At 42.5% G+C, this 13,822-nt stretch overlaps 1 protein-coding gene and 2 long non-coding RNA genes across 7 annotated transcripts in view; 2 read left to right on the top strand and 1 right to left on the bottom strand.

Annotated features, from left to right (window-relative positions):
- The first annotated feature begins 6 nt into the window (after positions 1-6).
- Positions 7-7,156, top strand: LOC109401566 (uncharacterized). 4 transcript variants are annotated; one of them, XR_009995969.1, is made up of 5 exons: positions 7-3,148; positions 3,205-3,296; positions 3,357-3,461; positions 3,519-6,737; positions 6,795-7,156. It is a non-coding gene; the product is annotated as an uncharacterized LOC109401566 (long non-coding RNA). The 4 variants fall into 4 exon arrangements; XR_009995968.1 differs by having other exon boundaries at positions 7-3,296; XR_009995970.1 differs by having other exon boundaries at positions 7-2,956; positions 3,014-6,737.
- A 192-nt stretch (positions 7,157-7,348) lies between these two features.
- On the bottom strand, positions 7,349-9,415 carry LOC115256467 (uncharacterized). The gene is made up of 3 exons (XR_009995966.1): positions 9,005-9,415; positions 7,803-8,259; positions 7,349-7,700 (listed from the first exon to the last, which is right to left on the bottom strand). It is a non-coding gene; the product is annotated as an uncharacterized LOC115256467 (long non-coding RNA).
- An 861-nt stretch (positions 9,416-10,276) lies between these two features.
- The window catches only part of LOC109405109 (protein MAK16 homolog A), a 100,338-nt gene continuing 96,792 nt past the window's right edge, over positions 10,277-13,822 (top strand). For both annotated transcript variants that reach the window (XM_062844225.1, XM_029855224.2), the window contains exons 1-2: positions 10,277-10,465; positions 10,539-11,381. In XM_062844225.1, the coding sequence (XP_062700209.1) occupies positions 10,451-10,465; positions 10,539-11,381 (858 nt within the window). In that variant the 5' untranslated portion in view covers positions 10,277-10,450. The remainder of the gene's footprint in view (positions 10,466-10,538; positions 11,382-13,822) is intronic.

Raw genomic sequence — 13,822 nt, 5'->3', positions numbered from 1 at the left:
AAAAATCCCAAACTTATCCTTTCGGCTTTCAGGCCCAGTTCAAATCTCGTCCAAAAAAATGAAGGCCATCCTTATTCAAATCGATTATTATTCAAGATTCTCCGTACTACTTCCACATCGAAGATCTTACTTATGACGATGTCGACGGTGCTGAAAGGTAATCGACCTCCTTCATTTCGACTTTGTGCTGCTGGCGAGGAAGTAGCGGTAGCACCGGGTTGCGACTGATGACGACGGTTCGTTGGAATCACTCCGTCGTGATGGTTCTAATGCGGAGAACTTTACCTTTAGTCTATGGCTTTACTGTTCTTCCTTCGCCTTCTGGTCATTTTGTCCGCCTTTAACTTGCCGCTTTTCATCATCCGGTCTATGTGATGTTGGACAGGATTTCGTCCATCAGCTGCATCGACTCCGTTAAGGCTCAAGCATCCGCCATCATTTTTCGGAAAACGAAAAGCAGTTTTTTTACTGTAAATCAAAACAATGGCCATGAAAATATATTCACTGTATTCCATTCCTCATGTGGAATGCAGTGAATACATTTTCATGGCAAAATCTATTGTTTTGAACGAGAAAACTGCTTTTAAATTCTTGATGATGGCAATGATTTCAATGACGAATGCTCCAACGTTAAACGCGGCGGTTCGAAGCTCCGGAGAAAACGTACCTGGTTGTCCGATGTTGCTGGTTCTGCTCCGCACTGTGACGATGGTGACGATAAGCATTGCCTGAAAATGTAAATATAAACATCGGCAAAACAATGATGCCAGTAAAATAAAAAATGATAATGGTGGTGCATATGAAAGGTGTCGAAAAGGTGTCGAAAGGTGTTTTAGGTGTGTGAAATGGGTGTTTCACACAAGGTGTCAGAGTTTCCAACCCCTTGTGTAAATCTTTTTGCCAACATTGCGACGTCTCTCCAGATTCTTCAGATTCGAGGGATGACTTAAAGAGAATCTCCTCATTACAACTTAAAAAGGGAAGCAATACAAAACACTTTTGGTTCAATGGCCAAATCTGTCCGGACTTCATGAGGACATATGCAGGTGCATTGGCCGGTATGGAAAAAGAAAGATTACTTCCAAACACATCATGAGGTCCGACCTAGGGTCCGACCAGCAACTAAATCAAATGACGTCTACGATGCAGCAAAACACAACAGCTGCTTTGATTATCTTTGTTATAATCGTTCGATTTCCCTGCGCAAGAAGGCGCTGTTGTCGAATAAATGTGTTCGCCGATGAACTGTATGGGAAAAGCAAAAGTGGGTTATCTTGTACTTAAAAATCTTTGTTTGGAGTTACTCGATTTTAGCAGTGCCACTACCGAAACAATTCAAGCATGGAACGAAAAAAGAGAACGGATGTCCCGGAAGCAAGCGAAGAAGATTGAACGGTTACTTAGTAAGCATAAATAGTCTCCACATTCTGTATCTGTTTTGACTCACCATTACCCTCTGGAGACGAACCAGCCTTGGGCTGAAAGTCTCGATAATAAAGACATAAAATAAAAACTCTCTTTCTGTTTTCATGCTATCTGGTGCTTCACCTGGGTTGACGAAACACTTCTCTTCAACCCAGGCTAAACGGCAGATAGGATGAAAACAGAAACAGAGTGAGAGAGATGCGGATAAAAGATGCATAAATAATAGTAATTCCGTGTATACTTTTATTTCTGAGTGTGAGAGGAAATTTCACTGGAAAAAGTCAAAGTAACCGTGCGAAAATTATTTTTTCAATGGATTTATTATCAATTTTGATAAAAATCAAAGTCCGATCGCAGCTCACTTTGGAAGCTGCGCACTTATATGCACTTTGACGATAAAGTACCCAAATGTAAGTAAAAGAATGTCGAAATGTTTTACACATAAAAACGAGAAAATTTAAGCGCATATACATCGTCGAGATACTTTTTTATTTCAATTCATAACAGTAATGTTCATAATAAATAAAAATAAAGCAGTAGAGTGCAATTTGTGCAAATAAAATTTCTAAATTCCTCGTTGCACAATATTTTCGTGAAAATTGCCCTTTTTAGATTGGTGTGTAAGTCGTCCCGTTGATCTGTTTGTTTACGGTTTGAAGACGTCGCCGATTTTATGAATGAAATTTGACAGGAAGTTGTTACGTTTAAGTCTGTTCCAAGGTTTCGAGTACATTTGTAAACTAAATTAATGCTAGAACGAAGTAGATTAGAGAACCCATTGCTCCGCACGCCACATTTTGAACACCCCTGCGAAAGCGATTTCATCTCAACCCAACCACCGAAACGGCAATCATCACGTTACACAGTGGGCTGCCATCAGTGTCGCAAACAGTCATTGAGAGAGCGTGAGAATGGTATGGAGTCAACCCGCACTCGATAATATGCACAAGCGATCGCCGCAACAGACTCGACGACGACGACGACGACGTTGGTGTCCGTCCACACGAAAGAACAGGGAGCATAATCGTGTGAGAAGTTCGGCAGCAGAGAAACGCTTACGCTTAGCCTCGGCAGCAAACACGACGGAGCGAGCAAGATAAAAAGCATTGCTTCTCTTCACGCCGCTCTGAGTAATTCGCACCAATACTTTCGCGGACGGCAGTCAGAGGTGGGAACAGAGAAGTCAAGTCGATGACGAGGATCAGTTCCATCTAGTGAGCAGGCCACATCACACGGTAGATCCACGTCGGCCGAGAACAAAAACCGTCTCCACCACAGTTTGCAGGAGGAAAAGCGCGTGGGTTTGGTGGATCTACGAAAACTGATATTCTGGTCCCAAGTGAGTGTTAATTTGAACCGTTAAACCCGTGTGGAAGTGAGCAATTACGTCGTGGTCTGTGGACGGTCGTTGGTCCTCGCGAACATCCATATTGGATTGGCACAGTTGGGTGCTCGTCCGATCCAGAGTGAAGCCTCTGATCCGCCATCTTAAAACATCGATTGGGGGAATTTCCCACGTGTTTGAAAGCAAGTAAGTTGAAGCCTTTGCTGCAGCGACGTTGAGTCTAATTTCTGCTCATGGATACAGGTTTTTCCCACCTTTTGACGAGCGATCCGGACAGAGCACTGACGTCCGTGCCAGCAGACTAGTGCTACAGTGTGGTCTCACAAGATTGGGACAGTGACAGGAGAACACCGAGATTGATCAGCAGGAAACCAACTGGTAAGAAAACCAGACACAGCCTTGGGCAACAGCACTGATTGTTCTCGCTTCCACAGTTTGTACAGTGTCACCTCATCGCATTCGTACAGCGAAAGAGCAAGACCGCTCACGGAGTTCCTTGGGCCGTCGCAAACGCGAACATAAACCGGTAAGAACACCACAGATCTCCTCAGCCGCTGTTTCTAAATGTACGCCGATTATTTCGCAGTACTCTCGCTGGGTTCGACGGAAGGAAGAGCAATTACCTCTGGACACCCCTCTAAGAGATTCGAGGCCGCCAGCCGAAAGGCATAAACAAAGCCTTCCACAGGAAGTAAGTGGATTGACCTGATGCGAAGCCGGTCTAGAAGCTAACGTTGCGGCGCCTTAGGGCTTTGTTTTTTTATTCGCAGCTCATCCATCAACGGTTGGAGGCAACAGATACTCAGAGGAAGCGATTGCCCAGTAGCGACGATTGGTCAGCAGCGAGCGGAATCGGGACGAGTGGGCACACGGTTCGCGGGTGTCGGCCGTACCAACGGATACCACCGAACCACACTCCACCAGGAGAGCCGCCGGGGGAGTTAGACCCTGGCAAAGGCGGATCGAAACGGATCCGAGGACACCGGCGCGACGCTGGCACGGCGGGGTTTGAACCATGCGCAGGAGGGTGACGCCGGCGATGATGGCTGCGGGCGGAGCAGCAATGTGGTAGGGGCGCCCCAAGAGTGAGTACAGAGAAAATGTATAATTAGAATGTAAGAGGAATAGCTAGAGAAAAGAAAGGATAAGCAAGGAAGGATAGGAAGAGGAGGCAGGATGATTAGGAGGAGGAATCCAGAATAAATGTAATTTCTGAAAATTCTTTGCTTTGTGGATTTTGATTTCAGTTTTGTGGCTTTTCCCTGAGCTCTTCGGGACTGCTGAGGGCTTCCATTCCCCCCTTAGCAGGAACCTTGCAACAAAGTAGCGTCCAATAACCCGTGAAAATCAATATCATCATCAACATTGTTGTCAATTCGTAAAATGGCACCTTATTTAACCTCACTTTTTTGCGAGGGGAATGGCAGATCCGGATTTTTTGTGAATTTCGCTACTTTTCCTCCAAACTCCCAAATGATAGCTTCTAATATCGTTTTCGTTTTTGCGGCGGTGCTACACCGCTTCGTGCTACACTTTTCGCTGAATAAACGAACATTTTCGGTGCAGTTGCATTGGTGTGCGTGTATAAACATCAAAATATTGACAACTTCGCAAACGCTGATTGGTGGACACGGTGTGCACCTGCTACACTCCCGATTTTTTGAGTGCTACACTATCATGCGCGGTGCAGAAAAAGTGCTGCACCGGTGTAGCACGAAAATCAAAAACGAACATTTTCGGTGCAAAAGTGCTACACCGGTGTAGCTCCACCGCAAAAACGAAAACGACATAAGAAATTATTTTTTTCATATCCTTCCCAAGGGGTTGGAAACTCTGCCCGAATAAAAAATACAGTAGAAAAACCGAACGTTGTATTGTAACAGTACTATTTAAAACCATATTTTTACAATAGAAACCACTGTAAAAATAAAAATATAAAAACAATAAAATGTAATGTAGAACACCATACAGTAAATTGTAAATAAGATTTTTACAATATACTATACGGGTTGTTAAGTATCGTAACAATATAAAAAAATATTTTTCTCCATATATATTTTTTTGCAAAACCATACATTGTATTGTAAATGAATTGTTATAAATACTGATACGTGGGTTTTAATAAACCGTACATTGTATGGTACACATATGGTTTCAAACAACAAAATGTACCGTAAATATATTGTTTTTAATTGTAGTTTCACCACTGGTTATACATTTAATTAAATGGTTTTGGAATGGTTCTCTTTTGTTATGTTGTATTGGTTTACATTACATAAACCATGTAATGTTATATTATCTTGTCATTTTCCTCCTGTTAATGGCATCTTAGGCTTACTAGCATTATGAGAATGCGCTTTGGGAATTCTCCAGAGCGTTTTGAATAACCTTTCATATATTGGATCGCCCACGTCTAAGTCTGAGTCGAGGTCTGAGTAATCTCTGATTGCATTAACAGTTGAAGCTTAGGCTCCCATGCCCCACCAGCCAGATAACCGGGTTCCACAAACTAAGCATTATTTGTGGCAACACTTTGAGCGGCATGATGGAACTATGCCGAGCGCGCTGAGCATTATTAGACCACTAATGTAGTTGCATGAAGTGGGTGACGAGGTACATAAGTATCATTACAGCGTGCTTAACCGTTATTGCAATATTGAGGCTCCAGTTTGACTAAAGTTTGAAATACACTTACATATGTATTTAACAACTCATTAGAAAACTGTCAAGTTCGATTCAAGTATAAGTTAGGTTAAGAAGCGAACCCACAGACGAACCTATATTAGAATTTCTTTCAGTATTCAGTCCAGTCCATATGTTAAAGATGGCTCTACGTCAAAGATAAAGTTCGTCAATCGTATTCCTCTCATCGCACTCTACATACCTAGCCCGCCATATCTCTTGGATCTGCGATTCTTAAGACATCTGGTTTACTACTTATTCAAACATTTTATTGACTTTAAATTGATGTTTCAACTTATTCACTTTTTTCTTTCCTTTCCTTTGCATCATAAAAGTCACAAAGATCAACAAAACAAAGCACGGAAAAAATCTAAAACTGAATAAATAATTAAAAATGCACGGAAAAATAATGTTTCGGGAAAGTGAATGGTTCAAACGTAAGAAAAACAGTATAATATAGTGTTACATAAAAATCGAATGTAAATGTATAGTAGCTACAATGTGCGAAGCTTTTAGTGAACCATTTCATTACAATATACATTATTGTAGCTGGTACACTGTATGGTGCAGGAATGGTTTTCACCAAACACCCTATGGTTAGTTTTTATCCGGGTGGCACCTTGAATTGTGTCGAAAGGTGTTTCTTGGGTGTTTTTGGGTGTTTCTGTGTGCTTGACAGCAACTTTGACGTATCTCCGCAAGACGTCAAATTTGTTCATCTTTTCCAATAGGATACTGCAAGATGACGTCACGAAGCCGTGCACTGACAGTTCAGCGAGCTTGTTTACATGGACTTAGTCTCTGGCGGAGATCCGGCAAAAATGTTTTTCGATACAATTTCAGTAAAACGGTAATTAGACGATTGGTTTTGTACTAGTAGAGTTGAATATAATCGATGTTTCTGTATCATAATGGTTTCGGGATTGCAAACGTAAATTTAATTTTCGCCGCTCGTTAAAAATTCTAACACCTTGTAAACAAGCTCGCTAAACTGTCAGCAAAGTGAGGTTAGATCAGGTGCTTGCAGTACCCTATAGTTCAGGCAACACTTCTGGATTATTTTGTTGTTTCTTGAGTGAGATTAATACAAAATTATTTTAGAGCTTCTTAAATTGGAAATTATTGCGGGACAAGCGACCATACACGTTCGACTCCCTGTTATGCTCCTACTACGTGAATTCCTCCGCTACCTATTTCAGACAAATGAGATGGAACTGATCTTTTTCCGGGTTGTGAGCGAAAATGTTAGGCGAAGGATTGCACAGTGGCATGACAATTACATAAGGTAAAAATCCAATTCAAATGATTCGGTGTGTTCTGATTTCTCCATATCCGTATTCAGAACAGAAGACTCAGATCGGTACCAGCGTCGGTATGGTCGGAAGGAGTTCAATATTCGTTGATCACAGCGACGTATTTCGGAGGCGATCGTAACGTAATATAAAATCTACGGTGACTGGAAGTGGCGGAAGTGGTAACGGTGAAGCAACACACTAAGATACTAAACAAAATCCTGAAACGCAATGAGGCAGGTACGGCGTCCGACTTCCACCTGAACAAACCACGAAGTATAGTCAATACTTCCGGAGAACCGTCGCGAGACTTGCCTGGTAAGGATAGCTCTAGATAGAAAGTGCTACTACGACACGTCCGATTGGATCCAGCAAGTACAATTTACGACAGACAAACATCAGAAGCTTGACCGCTTGACGGTGATGGAGAGTCAAAGAGCGGTTGATCAGCTGTGGAAATACCACTGTCCGTATACATAGCGAATACCACATAAGAGTTTTTCTGGTTTTTCGTTTAGAAAACAATTTGATGTTTTGTTTATGTGTAACAATATCCTTTTTATTATAAAACTGGTAATGAAATACACTTTATTGGTTTTATTGAAATCAAGATCCCGTCCAAAAAATAAGCTGACGAATAGGTCACCCGTTCGACTATTTTTCACATGATCCACCTGTCTCCCTCGCTTCTGCTGGTAGACGGCTGCCCTTCCGAGACTCAACTGTTCTCCGCCCTATCAGATTTTCACGCAATGCTGCTGTTGTACCAGAATCCAAGCCAGAATCTTCGTCCCACTCAAGCCGCAGCTGGCCAGATTTGTCGCCGGAGCTGAGGGTCTGGCAGTCTATCTCCTTCGTTTCAGCTTTGGGTGGATGTGTGGTGGTGAGGAAGTAGCACCGTGCTGTGACTGATGGCGGTTGACTAGACCAGTGACCTTCTTCAACTTCTGGTTGTTCTGTAAAAGAGTAATCACCGTGAGAACCACCTTCAACTTATCACTTTTTGCAATCCGGTCCACACTGAACAGGATTTTGTCCATCGAATGGTGAAAACGTACCTGCATGGTCTTCCGCTGCTGCCTGTACTCGGTACAGCGTTTCTTGGATGGTGGTAGGTGATCTAGGTTAGGAGGTGGGATCGCCGAGGTTCTCAGGCATTTCAAGTAGTGGGATGAAATTACTCTCCGTCAGTCTTGTTTACTGCTGGTGTTATCGATCTGCAGTGACGAAATCGTTCGGAAGGTGGTTCATGGCCAGGAGAAGGAGGCACCGGATGGCGAACAACCGACGTTGAGATGCTTCCATAGACTAATTCCACTATTGTCACTGTTGACGGGTGACTTCCGGGACTGTTTCGGAACCTATCGTCAGTAGTGTTGGTAGAGGACTCGGTAGAGGATGTGTTGTGGTCCGTTCCGCCGTTCCGTTCCCGATGATGGAGCGCGGAGGATGATATGGAGGAGTAGAACCCGTAGGACCGCTTACTGCTTTTTCGATTGACACAGGTTAGCGAATCTGAAAATGTAAACATAAACATAGGCAGACCAGTGGCGCCAGTAAAATAAAATATAATCATGGTGCTACAATTGAAAGGTGTCGAAAAGGTGTCAGAAGGTGTTTTAGGTGTGTGAAATGGGTGTTTCACACAAGGTGTCAGAGTTTCCAACCCCTTGCCGTGCCCAAACCTCCAACGATTTGAAAGCGCTCACGGTGGTTTCATCGTGAACGCACTCTAGTAAGGATGTTTTTACGAAAGAGAAATGTCAAAACAAAAAAAAAACATGAATCAAAACAGAAGTCGGAATCCTGATCGGCTCGTCGATTTTTGTCCGGAACGACCCGTAATCGGAATCTACCAATCCACTTATCCGCGAGCGGTAATGGCGGCGGCGGGCATAACGAACCGGTTCGGATTTTGACGTTTCATGGGGGAAAGTCAAAACAGTTTCATTCTCCTCCTCCTCACCCCCTTCGCCCACCGTTCGGTGGCGCCAACCGATTGCGATCCCCATGAAACGTCAAAATGCGAATCGGTTAATGTGCCCGCCGCCACCATTACCGCTCGCGGATAAGTGGATTGAATCGATGGAATCACCGTAGAGATCTACCCCTAAGATGAAAAGTAAGTGTGTTTATTACTATTACGGTTGTGGAACGATGCGAGGAACGATCCCGACGTCCTTCTCATAAAGTATTGGGGTTTCTGTTGAGAAATTGCACTTTGTTTCGTTTATTCAATTTGATTTGTGGCTATGCTTACCATACTGCTCAATCTCAAGTGAAATCTATCACGGTGGAATTAATAAAACGGCACTCTAAAATTTGTTAAAGTGCCCTTAAATTACTGGCAGTTGCACTATTTTGTATAGAGGAACCGTGAGAGAAACTTTGGTAATGGAATCCGAAGTGGAACCCCAAGAAGCTAAAGCTATCCAAATTATTTGTTTTTGTTTACATTTGACAGCTCACTTGACAGTTTGTTGACAGGATGAAGAGAAGTGGGAGAAAATATCCGCAAATATCCGTTTCTAATCGTTCTATCCTTTTTGAAAGCGTTCACAATCTTCTCTATCCCTTACCAAATACACCGAAAGTAATCATTACGGCGATATCCTCTGAGGGCTTTTCAAAAGACATGGTAAGATTTTTGGAAAACGGCTGGTGCCATTCCCCTCGAGATTTCCATCCTTGCACCTTACCCACTATGCGCTCAACGTAACTTGGAATGAATACAATGGATACAGTTTTGCTTTTCTTCGCGCGTCTCGTCGACGCCGTTAAACGACGACCACCGTCATCGACGTTGTCTCTTCTGTGCAGTGTTGCCACAAAGAATATATCGTTGATCATTATCCGCCAATATGCCCAAGGAAGTCAAGGAAATTTCCTTTACGAAAAGATCCTGGACCGACCGGGAAACGAACCCGTCACCCTCAGCATGGTTATGCTGAATACCCGTGCGTTTACCGCCTCGGCTATATGGGCCCCGCTAAAGAAGCCCGCAACCCCGCTAAAGAAGCCAATTGGGTTGTTTAATGAATAAAATATTGCTATTTTCTATAGCCTAATCGAAAGAGCTCATTTTTCTGAGTATTACGTGATTTTATTGGTTTCCAATACCTTTATTTTGATGGTCAAATCAACAAAATAGTTTTAATTTTCGTGGATAGAATGACAGTTCAATCGATAAAATGACAGTTCGACCCGAACAAAAAAATTTCCCCATACAAACTTTAAATGCATTTTAAAAATAGTTCCCGGACTCCAAAAATTATGAAATTTTGGATTTAGACTAATTTTGGGGCGGGGAATCCGATTATGAATTAATCCGGATACCCCTAAAGATCGAACGATTAAAGCAAATTTTGTTTGCTCCTCCACCCTAATTTCCGCACAGTTTGAAGTGTAGCCATGCCTCACATGTCGGCTCCATTGTTTTTTATAGTTTCAAGTCCGAACCCTTGTCGCCCTTTTTGTTTTGTTCGCCTCCTTCGCGTTCCGCGCACATGTTTTCCTCGCACCGGGCACCGAGCTGTCAAACGCGAGTCGCAAAATTTCCCCGCATGTGTTGATCGCAAATTCGTCGGTTGAAATCCGCACCGGTGCTGCGATTTCCTTCGGTTTCCGCGTCCTAATCTTGGTCGCAATCGTTCCAATTGGTGTGGAAAGTTTGAATAAGGATCGTTAGTGTTAGAAAAGCTACAAAATGCAGCAGGACGAGGTAAGTAGACGGTTTTGTTTTGGCGACGATCAAGCGACGAGTGCTAACCTAACGCTTCCATCGGATGTTCCAGATTGTATGGAGTATCATCAGCCGGCAGTTTTGCTCGTACATGGTGAAAACCCAGACGCAGAACTTCTGCCGCAACGAGTACAGTCTGACGGGTTTGTGCTCGCGCAAGTCCTGTCCCATCGCCAACAGCCAGTATGCCACAATCCGGGAGGAGAACGGTATCATCTACCTGTACATGAAAACGGCCGAACGGAACGCGTTTCCGGCGAAGCACTGGGAGAAGGTCAAGCTGTCGCGTAACTTCGAGAAGGCCGTCCACCAGATCAACGAGAATCTGCTCTATTGGGATCGGTTCGTGCGGCTCAAGTGCAAACAGCGATTCACCAAGATCACGCAGTATCTGATCCGGATGAGGAAGCTGAAACTGCGGCGACAGAAGATGTTGGTTCCGCTGTCGACGAAGGTGGAGCGGCGCGATCGACGACGCGAGGAGAAGGCACTGGTGGCAGCCAAGATCGACAATGCCATCGAGAAGGAACTGATGGAGCGACTGCGGAAGGGCGCCTACCAGGACATTTACAACTTCCCGCAGACGGCGTTCAACAAGGCGCTGGAAGCGGAAGAAGTTGAGGAGGAGGACGAAGCGGAGGCCGAAAGCGAGGTGGAAGAGGAGCTGGAGAAGGAGATGGAGATCGACGACGAGGTGCAGAAGGAGCTGGATATGGATGACGAGTTTGTGGAGGGTGATTCGGAGGATGATGACGATGAGGATGAAGAAGAGGACGAGGATGAGGATCTTGAAGATGGCGAAGAGGAAGAATCGGACGCGGAAAGTGAATCCGGTGTTAGAGAACGGGTTGAGGTGGACAGTGATTTCGAGTCGTCCGAGGATGAGGATATTGAGGTAAGTGGAATTTTTCATTTGATACTGAGGGTGATGTGTTTTATTCTCGCCCGGTCAAGCCAATATTCGTCTAAATTTACTTGCATTTCTTGGGCATTGAGGATGTTTGTGCCTGCCACACGATAAAACAAAAATGGCAGACAGACGATAATATTATGCCGTTTTTCTTTTTTAACCTGGGTTGGAACTGGATTGGCGGAAAATGTGTAAACAAACAACGTCAAACAAACTTTAGTACAAGCGAAACCGAAGTCGGGTTGGGGTTGAAACTGTGATCTGATCCAGTTCCAACCCAGGTTAGAACTGGATAATAAAGAAAAACGGCATTAGTCAACAACTGCGAAAGTGCAGTCAGAACTCTAAGCTGAGAAGCAGGCTTGGTCATAAAGCCAGTAAAATCAACCGAAGAATTAATAGTGGCAATGAGTGTTGTAGTAGCACTTGGTAGTTCTGATAGATTTGAAGCTAACACTTGCGAACGATACTTAACCCTTTATAAGGCCGAGAGAACCAGGCACGGAATCCACTCGTTCTACATTGGAATATAATGTATGGTATGTGGGGGCAAGATGGGTCAGTACCGTTTTCAACCGTACTATTTATTTTTTGAATCTTTCTATAATTTTCCCAGATGAACGACGTGGATACACAAAAAAGTGATATATTGTTTTTAAAATTCTTTACGTTCCTTACGCAGAAAAAAAAAATAAAATATTTTTTCGTTATACTCCTTATGCTATACATTCCATATAACTACGTGTAATGTGTAGACGGGGCAAGATGGGTCACCCTAATTTTTCGGTATGTTTGCATAGTTTTTAAAAATGTTTTATTTTTCATAGAAAGGCTATTATGTGACCTACATTATCGAAGCAACTAGAGCGCTGAAAATTTGTGAACATATTTTTAATATTTTTCTACAAAAAATATAAGTTTTCAAAGTTTTTTATGGCTACCTGAATAAAAATATTCTATTTCTGAGAATAATCTACCGATATGTTTCAACACTTCTTTCATGTAATCTGTACGTATGTGAAGCTTAGATGTATAGAGAAAAAATAGAAGATCTAGTATTTTTTGTTGGAAAAAAATCGAATTTCTGATAGCTGACCCATCTTGCCCCCGTAGAAATGAGGTGGGGCAAGATGGGTCATGTTTTGACAATTGTTTGTCAAGAAGCAGGTTTCAAACTGTATGACCTTTCTATACCCTTATATCATAGCTGACTAGTGTATCTGGAAGTCGTGATAGAAAACAGAGAAATGCTATTTATATTCAGAATGTTATAGGGATCCATTTCTTAGGTGACCCATCCTGCCCCCATTTACCATACATGTGGTGTAATGAACAAAAACGTTTTTATTTTCAAAAAAATCGATGGTCGATTTTGTATGAAAAAAATGGTCTAAATTTGAACTTTTTTAAACAAACTTTAAATTGTTGTTATTTTGTGATGCGTTAATAAATCATGCTGATTTTTCGACAGGTTATTGCCCTAATATTCATGAGTTACTTGTGTGGATTTGAACTCGATTGGTCAATTATTTTAGACGATATGGGAATTTTAGTACATGTCCATTTATTATAGTACCTTTTTTCAAAAGGCTGGGTTTCTAAAAGTAATGAAGCAATCAAGTTGAAATTTTGCCCACAAGTAAAAGGAACATAGGCCTTTCATTCCTCATCATTTGATTTTCAATTCGCTCACCATAACAGAATTTTGAGCTTATAAACCTTCATGCATTCAAAAATGGCAGTTTTAGAGAGACATTCATATTTGTTATGGCTCAAAAAATCATGAGTGTTCACAAAGGCCTAATGTGTCCAACAGTTAAAACAGAAGTTGTAAAAATTTTCTAAACGAACAGAAAAAAAATATGTGTATAAGGTGGCAATATAGTTGTCACTGCCTTATAAAGGGTTAAACGCATTGTTGACGACAATGCGTTCGACGTGACATTTTGGACAAAAACTGATTGCTTTTTATTAGCTGAACAACGTTACTTGTTCAGAGCAACTAGTAAAGCGACTGACTTCGTTCGAGGTCCTGACAAGAATCGACCAAAGTCAACTATGGATGTACATTTACTACGCATGAAACTTTTGCAACATTGATGTCGCATGAAGGTGTACTTTCAAAATCTAGTCACCAGCATTTTTGAACTCGGTAAGCTGATGATCATTTTTGGTGTAGAATCATGCCCTGAGTTAAGAAACGTGAAGGAAAAAATACAGTAGAGCAGAAATTTTTTCGACTTTCCATTTTTTTTTTTTTTTTTTTTTTTTTCCTCCCCTGTTGGGGAATTTAAGCCACTGCGTCCAATAAGCTGAACTTTTGTGGCATGTCCCGTTTTGATATTCGCATCTAGCCAGCTAATTACCATGTGTCAAGTAATCAGCTTCTGCCACGACGCGTCGTCTCCCAGTCAGGTGCAATGGAA

This window comes from Aedes albopictus, chromosome 1, assembly GCF_035046485.1.
Source record: "Aedes albopictus strain Foshan chromosome 1, AalbF5, whole genome shotgun sequence".
NCBI lineage: Eukaryota > Metazoa > Arthropoda > Insecta > Diptera > Culicidae > Aedes > Aedes albopictus.
The sequence above is the reverse complement of the archived record's forward strand: the minus strand, read 5'-3'. Positions and strand labels throughout refer to the sequence as shown.